A 19,830-nucleotide genomic window follows, 5' to 3' on the forward strand; every position below is an offset into this window, starting at 1 on the left:
GAGGACTCTCCGATGCTTAAGTCAGTATTGGTGTATGTAATTTATAATGGGAAAAGAAATAAAGAAATGGATTTAAGTGAAGTTAATCACCTTTAGTTTGTTCGTGTTTCCCGCTCTTGACGCTCTTGATTTGTTTTCCTTTGCTTCTTTTGCTTGTTCATGTTAGCCAAAAGAAGACATAATAAAATTACTCGAATCCTTGTATCAATAGAAATGGTGGCATTTGGGCATTCATGAATTTGAAGTGATGCGAAAAGTGTTTTTAATGAGAATAATTTTAGAACATAATGGAACCATGTTGTTCTTATGCTTTATGTTCAGTTGTGATAAACATGTCTAATCATTGAGGTTATTTGGTGCTGAGAAACCGTCAAATGTTACAGAAAACAAAATGGAATCATTTGATTTTATGTTATGTCTAATCTCCTGACTTGGTGCAACAAGGTTAATAATAGATTAATGGGTCTTAGTATGTTGTCACTGCCATTAATTGTATCATAGTACTTTACTGTATCTGCTTCATACATTACATTTACTTTTTGTGCAACTGTACAGGATAAAAGATTCTGGTTCACACCGATCTCTTTTCTTGGTTGGAATAGTTGTTTGGAAGATGTTTTGATCAAGTCGATTTCTGTAGCTTTATTCTTTTTACCCTTTGTCATAATCTGATTTATGATAACCTATGGAAAAAGGTAATGTTAATGATTCATAGTTTCATACCTTGGATTAGCTTGAAGCTAAATGTATGTAATTCATTTGTATTTTATACCGATTTTTTGCTATTTAAAGTACTAACTATATTGTTGGTATTTTCCCACCATCAACTCCTTAAAACCCCTGAAAACTGCTATTAATTGAGCTTCATTGAATGCCGTATGTGATCAAGGATACTTTTGAGATTGCCTTGACCTCTTAGGCACAACAGAATCGGCCTAACATTTTTTCAATTGAAATCCAAATCAAAGACAAGTTCTACAGAGGACATGATCTTAAAAAGAAAAATTAGGTGGTAATCCTTTCTTTCAGCTCTTCATCCCTAGAGCCCTTCATATTCTATGTTCACACAAATGGATTGATTGGTTTGGGGTATTTTGGCAACCCTTTTACATGGTCTAACAAGAGACAGGGGAAGGGAAATATTTGTGAGAGGCTAGACAGATGCATTGCTAACAAAGAATGATCTCCATCTTTTCTATTGCAGCTGTCACTCATCTTCCTCTTCTTCCCTCGGACCATTGTCCCATTGTGTTGCATGTTGAAGGAAATTATTGTTGGCTTCCCAAGGCCCAAGCCCTTTAGATTCAAGGCATTTTATAAGACTTTTGAGGAAATCAAGGCCAAGATTTTAAATAGAGTGTCGAAATGGAAGGCCAAGCCATTTCACAGGCAACCAAAACTTCATTGCTACATAATCATTTTGTTATCAAATTGACTCCATTCTAAGGAGCATTTGTTGGGGTTTCAAGGAGGAAAAAAAAAAGAATCTCATTCCAATGGCTTGGAGTTGAATCTGTACCCCAAAATATATTAGGAACAAGATCTATGGCCAGTCAATAAAGCATTAATTGCAAAACTCTGGATCAATGCTCTCAAGAAAAAGTATCTGAATAATTTCAATCTGTTGACTGTCAAACCTTTCCCACATTGCTTCTTGGCCATGGAAAGGTATCATCAACAATAATCAATTGGTAAAAGGTGCTTGCTATTTGATTGGGGATGGGGAAAATTCAGCATCTAGTCCAACCTTCAAACCAGCTGCCAACCCTTCTTTAAATTCCCTTCCTCAAATTATGGTTTCTAATCTTATAATTCCTCAAAGTAAAAGCTGGGGTGTCAATAGATTATATAGGCTTTTTTATGTTTATTCAGCAAAGCCAAATTCAGAACCTTCATCTAAGTCATTCTCCCACACATGACACTTGGATATGGACTCCAACACCTTGGGGTCAATTTTTTGTCAAGTTTGCTCATGAGTTAAACCTAAATGAAACCTGTACAACACAGATTAAAGCACATGGTTTGGAAGGTAGCTTGGGATGTTCTCCCAATGAGAGAAAAGATGGTCAAGTTCATTCCATCCAATGATAATGAGATTTGTTTCTGACCACTTTGTAATGAACAATTAGAAACTGATATTATTAGATATCATTTAGAGACAATCTATTTGGCTAATTCTTATCAAGCGGACATCTCTTCTCTTATTAAGCAAATTAAGCTAACTGTTAAGTCACATGAAGTTACTAGGGAGAACATGACCATGGTCCCTATGGAAAACATGCTGTAGACCCCCATCGCACTTTTTAAAAGCCAACTTTAATGTTGAAATAATGAAGTCCTAGTATTGGTCATTAATAAAATATTGACTGCTTGTACAACAAAAATCAATTCCATGGAAGTAAATGTGGGTGAAGCAAAACCAGCTCTAATAGCATCAGAATTAGTGACTTTCATGTGGCAACTTTTGTCTCATTTTGGAAAGGGACTCTTTGGTTGTCATTATCAATCAATAATCCCTCTTATTTCTGCTTGGCATATTGCTCAAATCATCATGGAATCACTTCAGCTCTTTGTTGCATTGGGAAGCTTGCAAAGTGGGGAGAAAAGCAAACTTTACTTATGTTGTTAAATCACAATTGTAGTTGTTGTGTAGTGTTTTATCTTATGGAGTATAATATTTTTGGTTCTTGTTCGGTCCTCACGGATACACGCGGTTCTCTGATTTTCATGAGTGAAAAATTTGGCAACAGATTAAGCTTTGAAGAGAATACTCAAAATACTCAAAAGTAACCAAATTCCAGTGAAAACAGGACGGAAATGAGCTTCAGCCAAAGCAACACATGCAGGTGCCCACATGCAGATGCGTCTCCATGAACAAACTAGTGCACGCAGAGTAAACTTGCAAATTCAAGTATGATTAAATTAAAATGAACAAAATCCTACATTGGTCAAAATCAAACCGCAGCACATAAAATCGTATCATAATGCGGAAAACAAGATCCAATTAAGGTTTCCCACTTCTAAACAAACTCATCAGCACAAAAATTTGGAAAGTTCCCACAACAGCTTTGAATAATGTCTAGAAGTCTCAAGAGGAATTTCTCTAGGCCTCTGCTACCGGGTACTCAAACACAACATCTTTGCCAGAAAGTTTCCTATAGACGGCAGCAAAGCTATCCAGCTTGTACTCGGTATTGTTTCGTTCCTTCGGGTCTAAGAAAACCTGTCCACAAGAGCATGCATGTTGGATAAATTATTTAAGTAAATAGAAAGAATATACCACCAGCATACTCATCAAGCTGATTGTAAGCTTTCCATTGAAATCCCAAACTTGCAAATGCTAATCCAAACCATATTATCAATAGTTGCAAATTTCTTTAAACAACCAACAAGAGACTCAGCCTGAAAGAAGCAATTTCCTGGTTATAGGGCTGTAATGTGGTTACCTTCATTATCTTGGATCCATCAATTCTATATCTGACACGCTTCCCAACAATTTCAGCAGGCAATACAATATCCTCCAGCATTGCCTCATGAACAGCTGTGAGTGTGCGGCTGCGGGGCCGTTGAGCAGCAGAACCTTTCTTTGGTGGTCTCACTATCCTCCGGCTAGCAATAAGGACCACATCCTACAATGTTTTAAAGGGAATAAAATCACAGGATATCAACACCATCAACCCTGATACATATAAAAAGGAAAACATGCATATATTTTGTGGCAGGAGGAATAAAGAAAGCCCAATCACTTTAATCAATTACATTGTCTCAGAATAAGAGCATTTCTACTGAGCTCTTTAAATTTGGCTTTTCTTTAAAAATTTGAAAAAACTTACAAAAAAAAAACCATTTAACAAGCTCTCTATTCTATTTCAAATTTAACTTTGATTAACAAGGCTCTCCAAATACCAAGTGCCAAAAAATGAAAGTTATTTAGTTTTTTAATCTTATATATTCATTTTCGTTCTCTCTCATCTACCAAGAATAAAATAATAATAATAATAATAATAATATTTAACTACAGTAGAGAAAGATATAGTGAGTTTGATATTTGATTCAATTTAAAAGTGACTCTTCAAATTTTCAAAAGTGAGTTTCTCTTCAAATGTAACTTTCATTTGTAGAGCTCAATATGGATGCTCTAACTCTCTTAGAATAATATGAAATGGTTACACATAATTGGAACGAAGTAGGCCAATTGGCAAGTTAAAAAAAAAAAAAACAAAAACAGAAGAAATTTTATGGCTAAATCTTCTGAGTAACCAAAGAAAGGGCAGATAAGAGGATTTAATTACAAGGGGAGTACAAGAAAAAATGATACAAAAGTTCCCAGATGAAAAGCATTATGAATTGAAGTTTCTTCCACAACTGCATATTCTTTGAACCAAAAGGCCAGAAAGAAATTGCAAGAACCAAAATATACCAGTTTTTGATTACCTTCCCACTGAACTTCTTCTCAAGCTCTCTCACAAGCCTAACATGAATCTTGCGGAAGCCTTTCCTCAACCTGTAGGGAACATGAACGACAACCGCCTTCCGATTCCCAGAAACATCAACCTGACTGTAATAAAAAGGGAATAAGACCAGCCACCTCAAAGGCAGAAAGCCAAAAACCAAATAGTTTCAACCATGTACAATCCGTTGTCAAATTCTTACACAGCAGAGTTTATGTAAAGATCCTTCAGGTCACTTTTCAGCTCCTGGTTGGTATTTTCCAAATCAAAGAAAGCCTGCAGGAATGATGACATAGTTCATTTCATCATCAAATGTCACAACTGGAAGGGATTATCAAGTGCAATAATCCCAGGAATGTCTTATAACAGTTACTAAAATTACCTGAGCAACCGACTCTTCAAACTCAGTGGGTTCAGCATCCTTATCTTTGTGGATCTTCTTCCTTGAAGTATACATGCTGACAAACTGGCACAACAACACAAGAATGAGAAGCATATCGGAGATTTAATCAGTACAACTATGGAGATATATTAACTTGAAAATAAACCAAGATAAAAATTTGATAAAAGGGACCACTAGAATAAACTTATTTTGGGATAAATCCCCAACCAACATACTAAATACATCATATTTCTCAGGCTTAGAAGGAAAATTAGAATCAAATTATAGTACCACAAATCGTTATCATAAACTAATGACTCAGAAAGACCATTTGCCTACGACCAATAATGAAACTTAAAAGAAAACAATTATTTGTCTACAAAGCCTGCCGCCAACAACATGCATTGGGTTGAGAATAATGTGGAGCAGTCTTACTACTAAGATCGATCTCCCCGAATTGATTCACACCCATTACAACCCAACACGGTCATACGAATTGAAATGTCACGAACTCATTAGTTCAGTAACATTGGTCCCTTTCCCTACCGTCTCGCCCCAGAGAAAACAGACCAAAAGAACTATAATCCTATCTTTCATATCATCATAGAGAAAACACTTATATAGGGTATGATAAACACGGGCGTCTGTTCTTTCAAACGACAATCACAAACAATGGCAACAATCTAAGATTGATATTTCAATTCAATTTTCTTCCTAAGATTTTCTCTGAAAGCAAACGGAGCAATATATAAAGCCATAGTAATAATGTCCATTAGAAAGAAGCCTTTTTTTTCTTCATCGAGACCCATATACAGGGTCAAATAATACTTGAGACCAAACGGCATAAAAACAAAAAGATCGTAGAAGAGTAAACAGAGGAAAAAAATAATGAGAGATTTTCTTAAGAGTTTTCCGGGAACCAAACAGAGACTAAATGATTCGGCGGATAGAGTGTTCGCTACGGAGAAATGGATTGGAGGCGTACCTGGGGGTGAAGCGAGGGTCCAAGCGAACTGCTGCTGAGAGTGAAAACCCTTTCAAAAGTTTTCTTTGAGGATTCAAGAAACCCTAGGGTTTGGAATATAAATGTGTTAAAAAAGATAGAATGAACGGCTGGGATGTTGGGATATTTTTGTTGAGAGAAACGTTACGGATCCGGAATATTTTTTCCCAAGCTTTCGTTCCAGGCTGACGTGGCGTATGCCACGTCTGTTCCAGACCCACGGCCTGAAACTCACGTGGGTTTATGTTTGGCCGGCAAAACAGGTAATAAATAAATACTCGTTTATTTTATATATGAAATTATTTTTTATAACACCTAGGGACTCGTTTGGTTTGCGGATTGTCTAGTCCATTGGAAAAGGATTAGCTACTACTGGGATTAGCTATCACTGGGAATATATTAGCTAGTCCTATTCCTTTGTTTGGTTGTAACGCTGGAATAGACTACCTAATCTCATTCTTTCGTTTGGTACAATGCAATATGTTGATGAATCGAATCGTATTATGATCTTATTTCCTAAAATACCCTTATAATATAAATACAATTTATATTATTAAGGACTCTTATTCTTTTCTTTTTATTGAAAGATAAACAATTTTACTATAATTTTTTTTTTTAGTTATGTCATGTATATATAATTTTATATATATATATACACGCTTGAACACTGGTTGTACGCTTGAACAACCTGTGTTCAAGCGTGTGTGTGTATATATATATATATATATATATATATGTGCTTGAACACAGGTTTTATATATATATATATATAACTAAATTAAAAATCAAACTGAGAAAGAATAGAGAAAGAGAGATGGAGAAACAGAATTAAAAAAAAAAAAAAAAATATAGAGAATCAAAAGAAATAAAAAAAAAAAAAAACTCATAAACGTTTTGGGTATATATATACACGCTTGAACACAGGTTTTATATATATATATATATATATATATATATATATATATATATATATAACTGAATTAAAAATCAAACTGAGAAAGAGAGATGGAGAAAAAAAAAAAAAAAAATCAAAGAGAAACGATACAGAGAATCAAAAGAAATAAAAAAAACATAAGAAAAAAAAAAAAAAAAAACTGAGAAACGTTACAGAGAAAAAAAAAAATTCAAGAAACAGAGAGAGAATGAAATAACCAAGAAACAAAGAAGAAAAATCGAAGAGAAGAGAGGGGGAGAGAGATACCTTGCGCAGAGAAGAGAGATCGTTGCTCTTTGAGAGATGGAGATCGTTTTGCATAGTCTCCTTGAGAGACGTGGGTGCTAGAAGGGTGGGGTTTTTGTGGGCAATTTACACGATAATTTTAATCCTACAGGAAAGGATTAGCTAAGCCACTCGTTTTTGAGTGGCTTAGCTAACCCTGTGTGTATAGGATTAGTAATCCCATAGGAATAGACTATTCTCAGGAATAGAGTGTTACCAAACAAATGACTAGCTATACCTAGTGTTAGCTAGTCCAATCCAAGGGTCTAATCCGCGAACCAAACGGGGCCTAAATGAATTTTATTATAAAAAAATATTCATAAAATAAATGGATCATAAACAAGTTATATCAAATACCTATTTTGTCAGCCCGTGACTTTATGGCATCAAACAGTTTATCATTAGCAATTATGGGTTTCCAACCGATAGAAGCTCAGAATTTATATATGCCCACAGCTCACTGGCTTTGTTTAATAAGGTTGTCCATCCAAGTTAAGGTGGAACTGTTGTGTTTTCCAGTAACAAAAATTGATTGATGTGAAAAAAGTAAGAATTTTTTTTTTTTTTTTTGAAAAGTGAAAAAATAAGAATATTTGATATAGAAAAAAGAATAAATTTTGTTTTGTAGTAATTTTTTAATTGGAATAATAATAAAAAGTGATTGATGTGATATAAAAAATAAAAAATGTTGAAAAAATGAAAAAGTGGGATTTTTGTGCCTTTGCCTTTGCCAAACCGTTTACCGAACGGTGCCCTAGTGTGTGCTCCTTTGTCAAAATATTCTGGTGGGTTGCAATTGGTGGCGTTAGGTGGTGTAGATGGAGGGCGGCGCTTTCATCTACTGGAGGTGGAGTCGTTGGTGGGCGGCCATCTCATAGGAGCGAAGCCACCACATACCATCCAATCGTGGCTGAAGCCATCTCAAGTCCACCCATCTTTTTTTTATTATTATTTATTTTTAAGTTTTAATTACTATTTATTTTTATTTTTTTATTGAAAGGACACGTGACATATTTGTGGCACAGCTATTAACTGGATACCTTCCAATTTATAATGGATTGGAGATGATCCTATTCAGGAAAAAAAAATTAGGGTGAAATGAGAGAGAAGTGGCTTGAGAAAGGTGTCCATTTTTTATTTATTTATTTATTTTTATGAATTTTTGTATCTATCATGCCAGCCACATCCAATGCAGCACGAAAAAAGTTTAATTTTTGAGAAATACTACACATTCTAAATTTTCTTCTCAAAAATTCGTTCTCAAATGATGTGTCACCATCTCATGAGTTGGTGGCACACTTCCCAAAATAATAAATCTCAGATGGTGACACATCATTTGAAAATTAACTTTTGAAAGAAAATTTGGAATGTGTAGCACTCCTCTTAATTTTTTTTTGGGTTAAATACTCCAAACCCCCTAGGGTTTTTCAACTTTATTTTTTCCCTCCTGGGGTTTCATTTTTATCACAGGAGGTCCCTGTGGTTTTGATAATAGCCCAAATTAGTCATCCGTCAGTTGACCGTTAGTTGACTTAACGGAATTTCACGTGGACTAATTACATGTTGACACATGGCACATACTTAATTTTTTTAAAAAAATTAAAAAAAAAATGTATGTTCTAAAAAAAAAAGATTGGGGGTGGCCGAGCCACCCCCTTGGTGCCCAGGGGGTGGCCGAGCCACCACCAAATGGCCGAGCCACCCCTAATCTTTTATTTATTTTTTTTGTTTATTTATTTTTTTTAAAGTCACTTAAAAGGCAGAAAACCAAGAGCCAAATAGTTTCAACCAACCATGTAAAATCCATTGTCAAATTCTTACATGGCAGAGTTTATGTAAAGATCCTTCAGGTCAAGTTTCAGCTCCTGGTTGGTATTTTTCAAGCAGGAGCTGAAAAGTGACCTGAAGGGATTATCTAGTTCAATAATATCAGGAATGTCTTATAACATTCACCAAAAATACCTGAGCAGGCGTCTCTTCTAACTTAGTGGGTTCAACATCCTTATCTTTGTGGATCTTCTTCCTTGAAGTATACATGTTGACAAACTGGGACTACAACACAAGAATGAGACGGAGATTTAATAAGTGCAACTATGGAGATATATTAACTTGAAAATAAAATAAAAATTTGATAAAAGGGACCATAAGAATAAACTTATTTAGGGATAAATACTCAATGAAAATACAGAATACATCATATTTCTCAAGCTTAGGAAGAAAATTAGAATTGAAATTATAGTCCCACAAATCATCATCATAAACTAATGACTCAGAGCCATTTGCCAAAGACAATTAAGCAATTTAAAAGACAACAATTTTTTGTCTGCAAAGCCTGCCCCCGACAACTAGGCTTGGGCTGAGAATAATGTGGAGCTATCTTACTAGAAAGGTAGGACACATCATGGTCCTCATAGATAACAATGTCCCGTTAATGGAATTCAATGCTTAAGCCGGTCACTATTTGGACAATTACCGGCCACAAGAAAAAAACTAATTTTTTTTTTGGCAAAACCCATTACAACCCAATACTGTAGTAGGACTTTAATCGTCACGAACTCATTAGTACAATTGGTCACCTTTCCTACTGTCTCGCCCCAGAGAAAGCGAACCGAAAGGACTATTATAATCTTATTTTTATATCATCATAGAGAAAATACATGTAACGGGAAGAAGACAATAATTCCCACTACAATTAACTGTCGTATTACATTATATTAAACACGAGCATCTTTTTCTTTCAAATGACGATAAAAAATGATGACAACAATCTAAGATTGATATTTCAATTCAATTTTCTTCCTAACATTTTCTCCGAAAGCAAACAGAGCAAAATATAAAGCCACAACAATCGTGTCCATTAAAAAGAAGCGTCTTTTTCTTTTCTTCCCATGAAACCCAATTACAGAGTCAAATAAGACTTGAGACCAAACAGCATAACGAAAAAGATTGTAAACGAGAAAACAGAGAAAAAAAAATAATGAGAGATTTTCATGGAGTTTTTTGGAAACCAAACAGAGAATAAATGATTCAGCGGATAGAGTGTACGTTACAGATAAAGCCTTAAAGCTTTGTCTTCACGGATTTGAGAAACCCTAGGGTTTGGGATAAAAATGTGTTTATAAAGGACAGAATGAACGGCTGAGATGTTTCGTTTAATTTTTGGACAGTGGCGGTTGAGCTATTAGATTATACTTTAAGCAGGTTGAGTCATTCAATGAGGTTTGTGGCACCTCAGCCAGTTCCCCTTAAGAAAATAAAACAAAAACACCAGATAACACCCAAATCCACTAAAAATTAAAATTTCAACTCATCACGCACCTTTCTTTCTCTCTTTTTCTCTTCTTCTCAGATGATTCCCTTTCAGATTTTACTGCCGTAGCTAAACCTACCGCTGCTGCTGCTCAGCTAGAAAGCATCGCCCACACCGCCCACCCCACAGCCAGAATCCACTGAACCCCGCCACCCACCCCACACTGGTTGCTAAACCCCATCGCTGCTGCTGCTGCTCTGCCGAACCCCAACATAGAGTTGGTTGACAAATTAAGAGTAGAAAACATAAAAAGAGCACTTGGCTCTATCCCAACTCACAAAATGCCCTCATTATTAACCAATTTAATCAATTTGTATGCTAAAGGGAGCTTTAGATCTTATGGGTAATGTTGAGACAGTTATCAACCCTGCTAGCAACTTGATTCAAAGCCTGCTAAGAACGAAAAAGGATCAGTAGTGACAGACCGCGAGATGGAGGGTGTGACGATCGTGCCACCTCCGATGCCTGAGTGAGAGTTTGATTATGACAAGAGTAATAAAATAAGGAAAATAACGGGCAATAATAACTGAGAATAATAAGAGTAAGCGAATGAGTACGTATTTGTATTGTAGGTGGCTCCTCTTTTTATAGAGGCTGTGAGTGAGTGAACTCTAGTGGAACTCTCACTTGACTCCTTTGATTCGTGGGAGCGGTTGAAAACTGATATTATCCTTTGAGATAATATGGGAGATTCAAGTAGATAGGATTTGCACACTTAGACACCTTTTAGGAGAGATTTAGTTGGTTGCTCTTTGATTTGGGTTGTTACTCCTAGATTGAGTTGTTTGGAGAGTGATCATGCTCCCTTAATCACAGGGTTACGTGATTCTGCATGCAAGCATTTCGGTACGGTGCATAACCGCATGCCTGAGTGTGGACCTGATACGATTAGGTGATCGTATCAGGATTTGCTAGGACTTGGGCTTTGTGCCTTGGTGTTTTGGCGAGCTGTGGGCCTCTTATTCGGAGTGGGCCTTTTGGTTTTGGCTTTGGGATATATTTTGTATCAACAGTACCCCACCATTCCCTTAGGTCACTATAGTGGCCTAATGGGAATAAATGGGGTTTCGTTTTTCTTGGGCCCATGGTGGCAGAATAGGGCCTTCGTGTTTTTTGGGCCTCATTCCTTTTCAAATTTTCCACCAATCTCATTTCTTCAATTTTATTTGGCGCCTTTTCCTAATGTCCATTAATGCCACATTTTGAGGCGTGGTACGCCTTTTGAGGGACATGATGGTGGCCATAATGACAAAGTACGGCGCACGTCTTCTGTCACCTGTGGTTGACGCATGCCATCCCAGGGTTTGCTCATATCCATATGAGCGGTACATCTTTTTTGTTGTCGTCCTTTTCAAGACACTCGGTTTAATTATTCCAAGGGTTGCTTGAACTCTTTGGCGACATGTGGCCAATTTTAGCACGCAGGCTGGTGTGATCGTTCCATCCAATGGCGTTCCATTTGAGACGCTTTTTAGTTGGCTGCGAGATGCTTGGACTCCTAGTTGACAGTTGGCAAAGGGGGTTGCAACATTGATAGCGAGGATGCCTTAAAAGCTAGGGTTTCCTCTCTTTTTCCTCTATTGCCTTCGAACATCTTTTCTAATCCTTCTTAATCACTGTTTTTGGCGATGGAATTCAGCAGAGCTACTCTTCGATCTCGCATAAAAGCTTCAAATCTAGAAGTTTGCAAGGAGAAATATAAATTCCCTAAAGGCGTTCGAATTCGAGTCCCTGAAGCCGGTGAAGGAACTGTCGGTCTTGAAAATAGGGAGGAGATTTGTTTATCGCTCTAGATACTCGAGGTCGGTTTCAGCCTACCGGTTCCTAGGGTTGTTAGGGAAATTTTACACATTTTAAACTAGGCTCATTTCCAAGTTCCGCCAAATGGTTGGCGAGTTCTAATGGGGATGGCCATCCTTTGGCCGGAGCTATATGAAGACCAGGGACACCCACAGATCACGGCGAGGGAGTTCCTTTACTTATACACAACCTTCCTGTCCAATAATGAAGCGGATGACATATGGAAATTTCACTCTCGGAAGGCTGGCGCGGTGTTCGAACTTCCTTACCAGATTTCCAAGGTCAAGAATTGGAAGGAGAAGTTTTTCTTCATTTCGCGGGGTTTCGAGTTTTTTGAAGGTGAAGCTCATGATTTTCCATTGAGGTCTCAATGGGGGAGGATACCCCTGGGGTTCTAGACTTTCCCATTTTGCCGAACTCCACGCTTATTCGTTTTTAGGAGGCCATCAATTGGGCAAAAGATTGCAGTACCCAACGCAACCTTTAGACGCATGGGGATTGGTTGATTCGAGATGAGCATATGGAGGAATCTCTTGGATACAGAGATTTGGCGGGTTTCTTTGAAAGCCAGATGAGAGATCGATAGCGTAGGGTCGCCAGGTTTCCAGGACGTTTCTTCCTCGGGGCCATTCCCAGCCATTTTGCAAATGGCCGAATTCCTAGCCGTCGTCCTAGCTTTTTCAGGGAGAAAGCTCGCTTCATGATCGTGATTCCAGAAGTAGATGCTGTTCCAGTTGAAGATAAGGGTCTTGCGAAGGGGGACGTGATGCCTGTGGTCCCTGCTATGGACGCAGAGGCAGGAATTCCTTTTGCTAAGGAGCAAAGAATGGCTGAGTTGCTTGATGGTCCTACTTCTGCTGGGTCCGTGGCACCGGAGGGCCATCAAGGTGTAACCGCAGACCCTATCTCCCCTAAGAATCATTCGGTTGTGAGGCCCCTCAAATGAAGGCATCTGTGTAAAGGCTCCGGGTGTCCTTTAAATGTTGTTCATGTCATAAAATCCAGCTCTGCTAGCGATTGTGCCTTGGTAGATGGTTCTGTTAACGCTCTTGTTGGCAGACTAGGGGGTCCGTCTTCTGATAATTCAAAGAGTTCTTCTACTAGCGGACCAGTGGACCCGCTATCTGCTTCAACAGGTCCGTCTTCTGATAAATGATAATTCAGAGAGTTCTTCTGCTAGCGGACCAAGGGGTTCGCCCATTGCTAAGGGATTAGAGAACTCTCTTGCTAGTGGACTGGCCTTCTTCTTCAAGAGGTCTGTCTGCCCCGTTTCCTCCTGGTCCGCCTCTAATGGATGCTAGAGTCGATGAGGCTGTTTGGATGATGCCTTTGGCTATTCAGCGACCCGGCCAGCTTGTGGTGCGTATGGTTTTTTCAACATCGTCTTCTTCAACAGCGAGCCAAATTGTTTCGCCTGGTGCGGATGAAAGGGTTCATCTTCCAACCGTCGAAAACATTTCGTCTTCTGAAGGTGGAGAGTCCCTGGATGAACGGGGCAGCTTTGGTGATCACGAGCTTCTTGGTGGATCTACTGAGGTGGTTGCAAAAAAAGCGCAACCATTTTTGGTTCTGAGAGTGGCCCCCGAAAATGATTAAGCCGCTGAGGCTGCAATGGGAGATATGCAGCCTCCTACACCTCTGCATGGTGGCCCCTAAGGGTGATCAATCTGCTGGGGCTGCAATGGAGGAGATGCAGCCCTAACTAACTCCGTGTGTTGCCTCTAAGGATGAACATTCTGCTGGGGCAGTAATGGAGAAGATGCAGTCCCAACCTGAGGGTGATCCAACGGTTGTGGAAGATACCGTTATTGGTATAGAGTCTATTCATACGAAAGTTTTGGAGTCTTTTGAAGATGGCGACAAGGCCATGTTGAATCTAAGACCCCTTTTGGGAGATGTGGAGGAAATGCAGGTTCTCCCTGGGAGTCTTCCAGAAGCTGCTGCTCCCTAAGTGTTTGAGAGTTTGCCTTCCCTTAGGCGAACACTGATGTTGAAGGTCCACTTGGAGCTTTAGTCCGTTTGTTGGGCCCAGCATCAACCTCTGTTTCGGTGGACCCCACGACTTTTCGAGCTTGATCTTCTTTGGCACAGGCCGCTTTAGACGCTGTGGCCATGTGTTATGGAATGACTCCGGGGCATAGGGCCTCTAACAATGCTAGCACTTCCCAGCAGCCTGTTGTGTCAGAGCTGGAGTTAAGGTTAGAGGCTGCTTTGAGGGAGAACTCCCAACTTCGTGAACAGAACTGTGAGCTATTGTTGGAGCTAGAGAGGCAGCAGTCCATGGAAGCTGTATGTACCGAGTGTATCCGCCTTCAGTGTGTTTGCAGTGAAGCTGAGGCCAAGTTTGTGGCCAGCCACAATCAAGCACTTGCTGCTAAGAATTCAATAATTTTCTATCGAGAGAGGGTTCACATGGCTGAGGAGTTGTCCAGGAATGCCTAATCTACGAGATATGCAGCCAATGTGGCATTGCGAGAAGCTGAAGCAGAAATCTAGGGAGCTTGTGCTGTGCAAAGGCGTGCTGAAACCAAGGCTCGTAATGAGGCCAATCGAGCTAGGCAAAAAGACTTGGTGGTTCGAAGGGTGAGAGAAGACGCCGCAGAAGAAAGAGATGAGTTTTTGCTTGTTTGCGTTTCCAGCATGGCCGAATCCTTGCTCTCTAAGAGGAGCTATAGTGTGTTCCAGAGGCTAATCGTAGTAGTTGAAGGGGCATCTTTAGGAGTGGATTCAGGGCGTGCCAAGGTTTTTGGCGTGGAGAGTTTGGTCTAAGGAACCCTGAAACGTTGAGTTGGCGAGACATCCCCATTGAGGTTCGACAGTCTTTGTTTATGGCAAGGGATCGGGCTCTCAGGATCGCTTGTCCTTCTGCTTTCCGTCCTTGGCCATCGGCTGAAGGTGAAGAGCCCCTTGCTGAGGAGAATCCGACTTTTGTAGATCTTGATAATGAAGAAGATCTGTAATGCTTTTGTTTCGGACCCATTTTTGGGCTGCTGTTTATTTTAGTATTTTGCTTATGTACCTGCACTTTTTTACAATGAAACAAGTTTATTAGTTTCTAAAATTCCTTGTGCTCAATGTGTGTTTGAGTTTCTCTCTTTGTGTTGAAAAAGTTTGGGAAAAGGACCATTCCTGAGGGATCCATTACGTTGCGAAACTGGGAGATTAGGAGTAATATGTAGGCTACCCGACACCATTTTAACTAACTGTATACAGGAGTACCGTTTTTAAACATGTACAGAGTATACTTCTACCAAGCCAAGTGGGATGATCACTTTTTAGTTTTCCGTTATTCGAATGGAGGCGTTTAATTTGATGGCTACTCAACACCGTTTTAACTAGCTGCACGAAGGAGTACCGTTTTTAATATGTACTGAGTATACCTCTACCAACCCAAGCGGGAAGATCGCCCATCACCGTACCACAGTACATTCTAATGTGTTTGTACATCTTTTTTCTGAAGATGGAAAGAGATTTGGGACCGTTAAGTGATCCACCTGGAGTTATTCTTGGGGGGAAGCGTCTCCGGGTTACCAGGCACTTTCCGATGCTTAAGTCAGTATTGGTGTATGGAATTTATAATGGGAAAAGAAATAAAGAAATGAATTTAAGTGAAGTTAATCACCTTTAGTTTGTTCGTGTTTCCCACTCTTGACGCTCCTGATTTGTTCTCATTTGCTTCTTTTGCTTGTTCATGTTAGCAAAAAGAAGACATAATAAAAATAAATAGTATACGGCTCATACCTGAGGGATGCGGGCTAATACTCCCTATTCCTGAATTTATTGATAATAATGTCAATGGTATTCAGTATTCCAGGGGTGAATCAGCTATTTTTTGTCTAGTGTTTCGAGATGGTATGTCCCGGATTGTCGGTTGTCCTTCATCTTATACGGGCCTTCCTAAGACGGACACAATTTGCCGTCGGCTGGATCTTTCATTAGAGGCATCACCTTCCGTAGAACCAGATCTCCGTTGCAAAAACTGTGATGCCTTACCTTTTGATTGTAATATCTTGCTGTGGTTCGTTGGTAGGTTGCTATTTGCATGGCAGCCAAAGTTCTTCTTTCATCAAGTATGTCCAGACCTTCTCGCAAAGCCGCATCATTTTCTTCTTCGTTAAAATTGGCTTGCCTGTGACTGGGCATTCTAACTTCGACCAGGATCATAGCTTCGCTCCCAAATGCTAGAGCGAAGGGGGTATCTCTGATTGCTGTTTTTGTGGTTGTTCGGTACGCCCATAAGACTTTTGGTAATTCTTCCACCCATAAACCTTTGGCTCTGCTCAGCTTCCTTTTGATCATCTTGAAAATTGTTTTTTTAGTCGCTTCGACCTGCCCATTTGCCTAGGGGTGTGCTGGTGAAGAGTAATAGTTGCTGATGCCAAGTTGCAAACACCATGCCTGGAATGCTGCGTCATCGAACTGCTTACCATTGTCTGATACAATTGAGTGCAGGATATCGAACCAGTAGACCACAGATCGCCACATGAAGTGCTTGATGTTTTTCTTTGTGATGGTGGCTATTGCTTTAGCTTCTGCCAATTTGGTGAAGTAGTCAATTGCTACCACAACAAACTTGACTCCTCTTTTTCCCGACGGCAAGGGTCCTACAATATCTACCCCCCACTGTGCGAATGGCCAATGAGTGAATATTGATGTGAGATCTTTTGGCGAACTCCTCGGAATGTTGGCAAATTGCTGGCACTTCTTACAACTTTTGACCATGTCGTGTGCATCCTGAGCCATTGTTGGCCAATAGTATCCCGCCTTCAGAGCGTTGTGAGCTAGGGATCTCTTTCCCAAGTGATTTCCATATATTCCTTCATGGATTCCCCTCAAGACATAGTCTGCTTCTTCGTTAGATAGACATCGCAAGAGTGGATGTATAATGCCCCATTTGTATAGGACATCATTCTGGACAAGGTACCTTGCTGCCCGACAGCGGACTGCCTTGGCTTCCGCTGGGTTCTCAAGAAGGTTTCCTTCAACATGATATTTAACAATGGGTTTAGACCAATTTATATCATGAATGGATAGTACATACCTGGAAACTTGGTCATTCTCAATTACTGGTGTTTCTACTTCGCTTATACTGGTTTAATCCCCAGAGGGTGATTCAGAACTAGAAAAAGTTGGGTGGGCTAATTGGTTTGCCTTGACATTTGAGTTATGTGAGACATGCTGAATACAGAGTTTTGTAAATGTATCCTTGGCGCCCAGTGCCTTCTGTAGATACGGTTTGATTTTTTCTCCTTTTGCTTCATATTCGCCAGTTAACTGGCCCACCGCCAGTTGAGAGTCGCTTTGTACACTTACACTATTGGCTCCTAGTTACTTTGCCAGATGGAGTCCGACAATGAGCTCCTCGTATTCAGCTTCATTAGTTGTTGCCTGGAACTTGAACCGGATTGCGTGTTGAATGATGACCCCATCAGGTGTTTTAATAACAATTCCAGCTCCACTCTTTTCTGAGGATGATGACCCATCAACTTCAATGAACCAGACAAGCTCTGACTCACCTTCATTTGCTTCTTCAATGTCTTCTGTGAATCGTCCCAGGAAATCTGCAACTGCATGTGCTTTTATTGTGGTCCTTGGGATATACTCAATATCGAATTCGCCTAGTTCAACAGACTATTGTACCAGGCGACCCGAGCTATTTGGCTTGTGGAGAGACTTCTTTAGTGGATGACTATTAAGTACCTTGATCCGATGAGCTTGGTAATAAGGTCGGAGCCATCTAGCAGAGGTGATCAAGGTGAATGCTAACTTCTCAATTCCTAGATATCTGGTTTCTGCCCCTTGTAGTATGCGACTGGTGTCGTAGACTGGTTTTGTATTTTTTGATCTTCCATTATAAGAACAGAACTGACAGTGGTGGCAGTGGACGCCATATAGACATAGAGCAGCTCACCTAGTTCGGCTCTACTAAGGAGTGGTGGTGTTGCCAAGTATTCTTTAAGGTTTTGGAATGCTGCCTCCCATTCTTCATTCCATTCAAATGATTTATGCAATATCTTGAAGAATGGGAGGCTTCTATCCGTGGAACAGGCTATGAACCTATTGAGCGCTGCTAGACATTCCGTGAGGCCCTGAAACTTTTGGTATTACGGGGCGGCTGCATGTCAATAAGGGCTTTGATTTTTTTTGGGTTTACTTCGATGCCTTGTTGAGACACCATGAAGCCTAAAAATTTACTAGAAGACACTCCAAAGGCACACTTAGAGGGGTTAAGTATCATATTATGTTTTTTTAAGACCTCAAAGGCTTCTTCTAAGTCAGTTACATGGTTACTAGCATAACAACTTTTAACTAACATATCATCAACGTAAACTTAAATATTACGGCCTATTTGCTTTTTATACATTGAATTTACTAACCTCTGGTATGTATCCCCAGCGTTTTTCAATCCAAAGGGCATGGCGGTGTAGCAATAAAGTCCTTTGTCGGTGATGAAGGCCGTTTTCTCTTGGTCCGCCGGGTTCATCTTGATCTGGTTGTAGCCGGAGAAGGTATCCATGAAGCTTAACAACTCGTGACTAGAGGTAGAATCCACCAGGAGATCAATCCAAGGCAACGAAAAACTATCCTCGGGACAGGCTTGATTGAGATCTGCAAAATCAACACACATATACCACTTACCGTTTGCTTTCTTCACCATTACAACATTAGAGATCCAGTTGGGGTAGTCAACTTTTTTAATGAACCCTGCCGCCAAGAGTTTCTCTACTTCCTCTGCTATTGCCATGTTACGCTCAGGGGCGAAGCTTCTTTGCTTTTGGATTACTGGTTTGATATAAGGATCAACATTCAGCTGATGAGAGATTACCTCGGTGCTGATGCCAGGCATATCGCTGTGAGTCCACGCGAAGACTTCTCTATGTTTCTTGAGGACTTGGATGAGCTTCTCACAATATTCACCCATCAAGTGCTGGCAAATCTGAACTACATGCTCTGTGTTGCTGTTCACTTCTATTGGCGAGAGTGATTCTGCAAGTTCTGCTTGCAGTAGTTTCTATTCGTTTCGTGTGTCCACAGTATCGATCATTATAGTTGCTTTGGCTTGCGGATCTTTGAACAATGTCATGTAGCATCTCCGAGCGGATTACTGGTCGCCCCTTATTTCCTCTATCCCGGCTTCCGTCGGGAACTTCATTTTTCAGTGGTAGGTGGACGAGATCGCTTTCATTTTGTTGAGAGCGGTCCTCCCCAAGATGGCGTTGTAGGCTGAAGGACAGTTTACTACTAAAATTGAAACCATAACCGTGGTTTGGCATGAGGGCGTACCTGTTGTGATTGGGAGGTCGATGGTTCCCATAGGGTGGACTTTGTCTCCGGCAAGGCCAATCTGAAGGGAAGTTACTGGTCGAAGCTTTTCCCTGCCAAATTGTATCAGATTGTATGCTGGGTAGGGGTGTCAATGCAGGCGATTAGAAACCGCCTGCTAATTGCTAACCGCTATAACCGTTAACTGTTTAACCGCATTAACCGCTAACCGCCTAACCGCTATAACCGCCTAGTGGTTAGCAGTTAGAGGTTATTGGGTTTACTAACCGTAACTGCTAACTATCTTTTTATATAATATATTTTTTTTGGAAAATAATATTTATCCATATAACATAATCATTTGATCATTAAATCATTTTTTTTTTTTTTTTTAAGATACTT

At 39.8% G+C, this 19,830-nt stretch overlaps 2 protein-coding genes across 2 annotated transcripts; both read right to left on the reverse strand.

Moving 5' to 3' along the window:
* Positions 1 to 2,894: 2,894 nt before the first annotated feature.
* Positions 2,895 to 5,923, reverse strand: LOC132184121 (small ribosomal subunit protein eS7). The gene is made up of 6 exons (XM_059597628.1): positions 5,819 to 5,923; positions 4,834 to 4,917; positions 4,654 to 4,727; positions 4,435 to 4,558; positions 3,447 to 3,629; positions 2,895 to 3,223 (listed from the first exon to the last, which is right to left on the reverse strand). Exons 2-6 carry the CDS (start codon positions 4,906 to 4,908, stop codon positions 3,104 to 3,106), a joined length of 576 nt encoding a protein of 191 aa, XP_059453611.1. The 5' UTR covers positions 4,909 to 4,917; positions 5,819 to 5,923; the 3' UTR covers positions 2,895 to 3,103.
* Positions 5,924 to 16,062: 10,139 nt separating this feature from the next.
* Positions 16,063 to 16,464, reverse strand: LOC148584444 (uncharacterized). Its single transcript, XM_088518451.1, has one exon. The coding sequence runs from the start codon at positions 16,462 to 16,464 to the stop codon at positions 16,063 to 16,065; it is 402 nt and encodes a 133-aa protein (XP_088374577.1).
* Between the last annotated feature and the right edge of the window lie 3,366 nt (positions 16,465 to 19,830).

This window comes from Corylus avellana, chromosome 7 (genome assembly GCF_965113065.1).
Source record: "Corylus avellana chromosome 7, dhCorAvel1.hap1.2, whole genome shotgun sequence".
Classification (NCBI taxonomy): domain Eukaryota; kingdom Viridiplantae; phylum Streptophyta; class Magnoliopsida; order Fagales; family Betulaceae; genus Corylus; species Corylus avellana.

Coding starts and splice junctions, on each gene's coding strand:
- LOC148584444 (XM_088518451.1), bottom strand. CDS start 16,464: ATGATCAAAAGGAAGCTGAGCAGAGCCAAAGGTTTATGGGTGGAAGAA.
- LOC132184121 (XM_059597628.1), bottom strand. CDS start 4,908: ATGTATACTTCAAGGAAGAAGATCCACAAAGATAAGGATGCTGAACCC. Junction 4,559..4,653: donor CTTTACATAAACTCTGCTGT/GTAAGAATTTGA, acceptor TTTTTATTACAG/TCAGGTTGATGTTTCTGGGA. Junction 3,630..4,434: donor AGAAGAAGTTCAGTGGGAAG/GTAATCAAAAAC, acceptor AAAACATTGTAG/GATGTGGTCCTTATTGCTAG.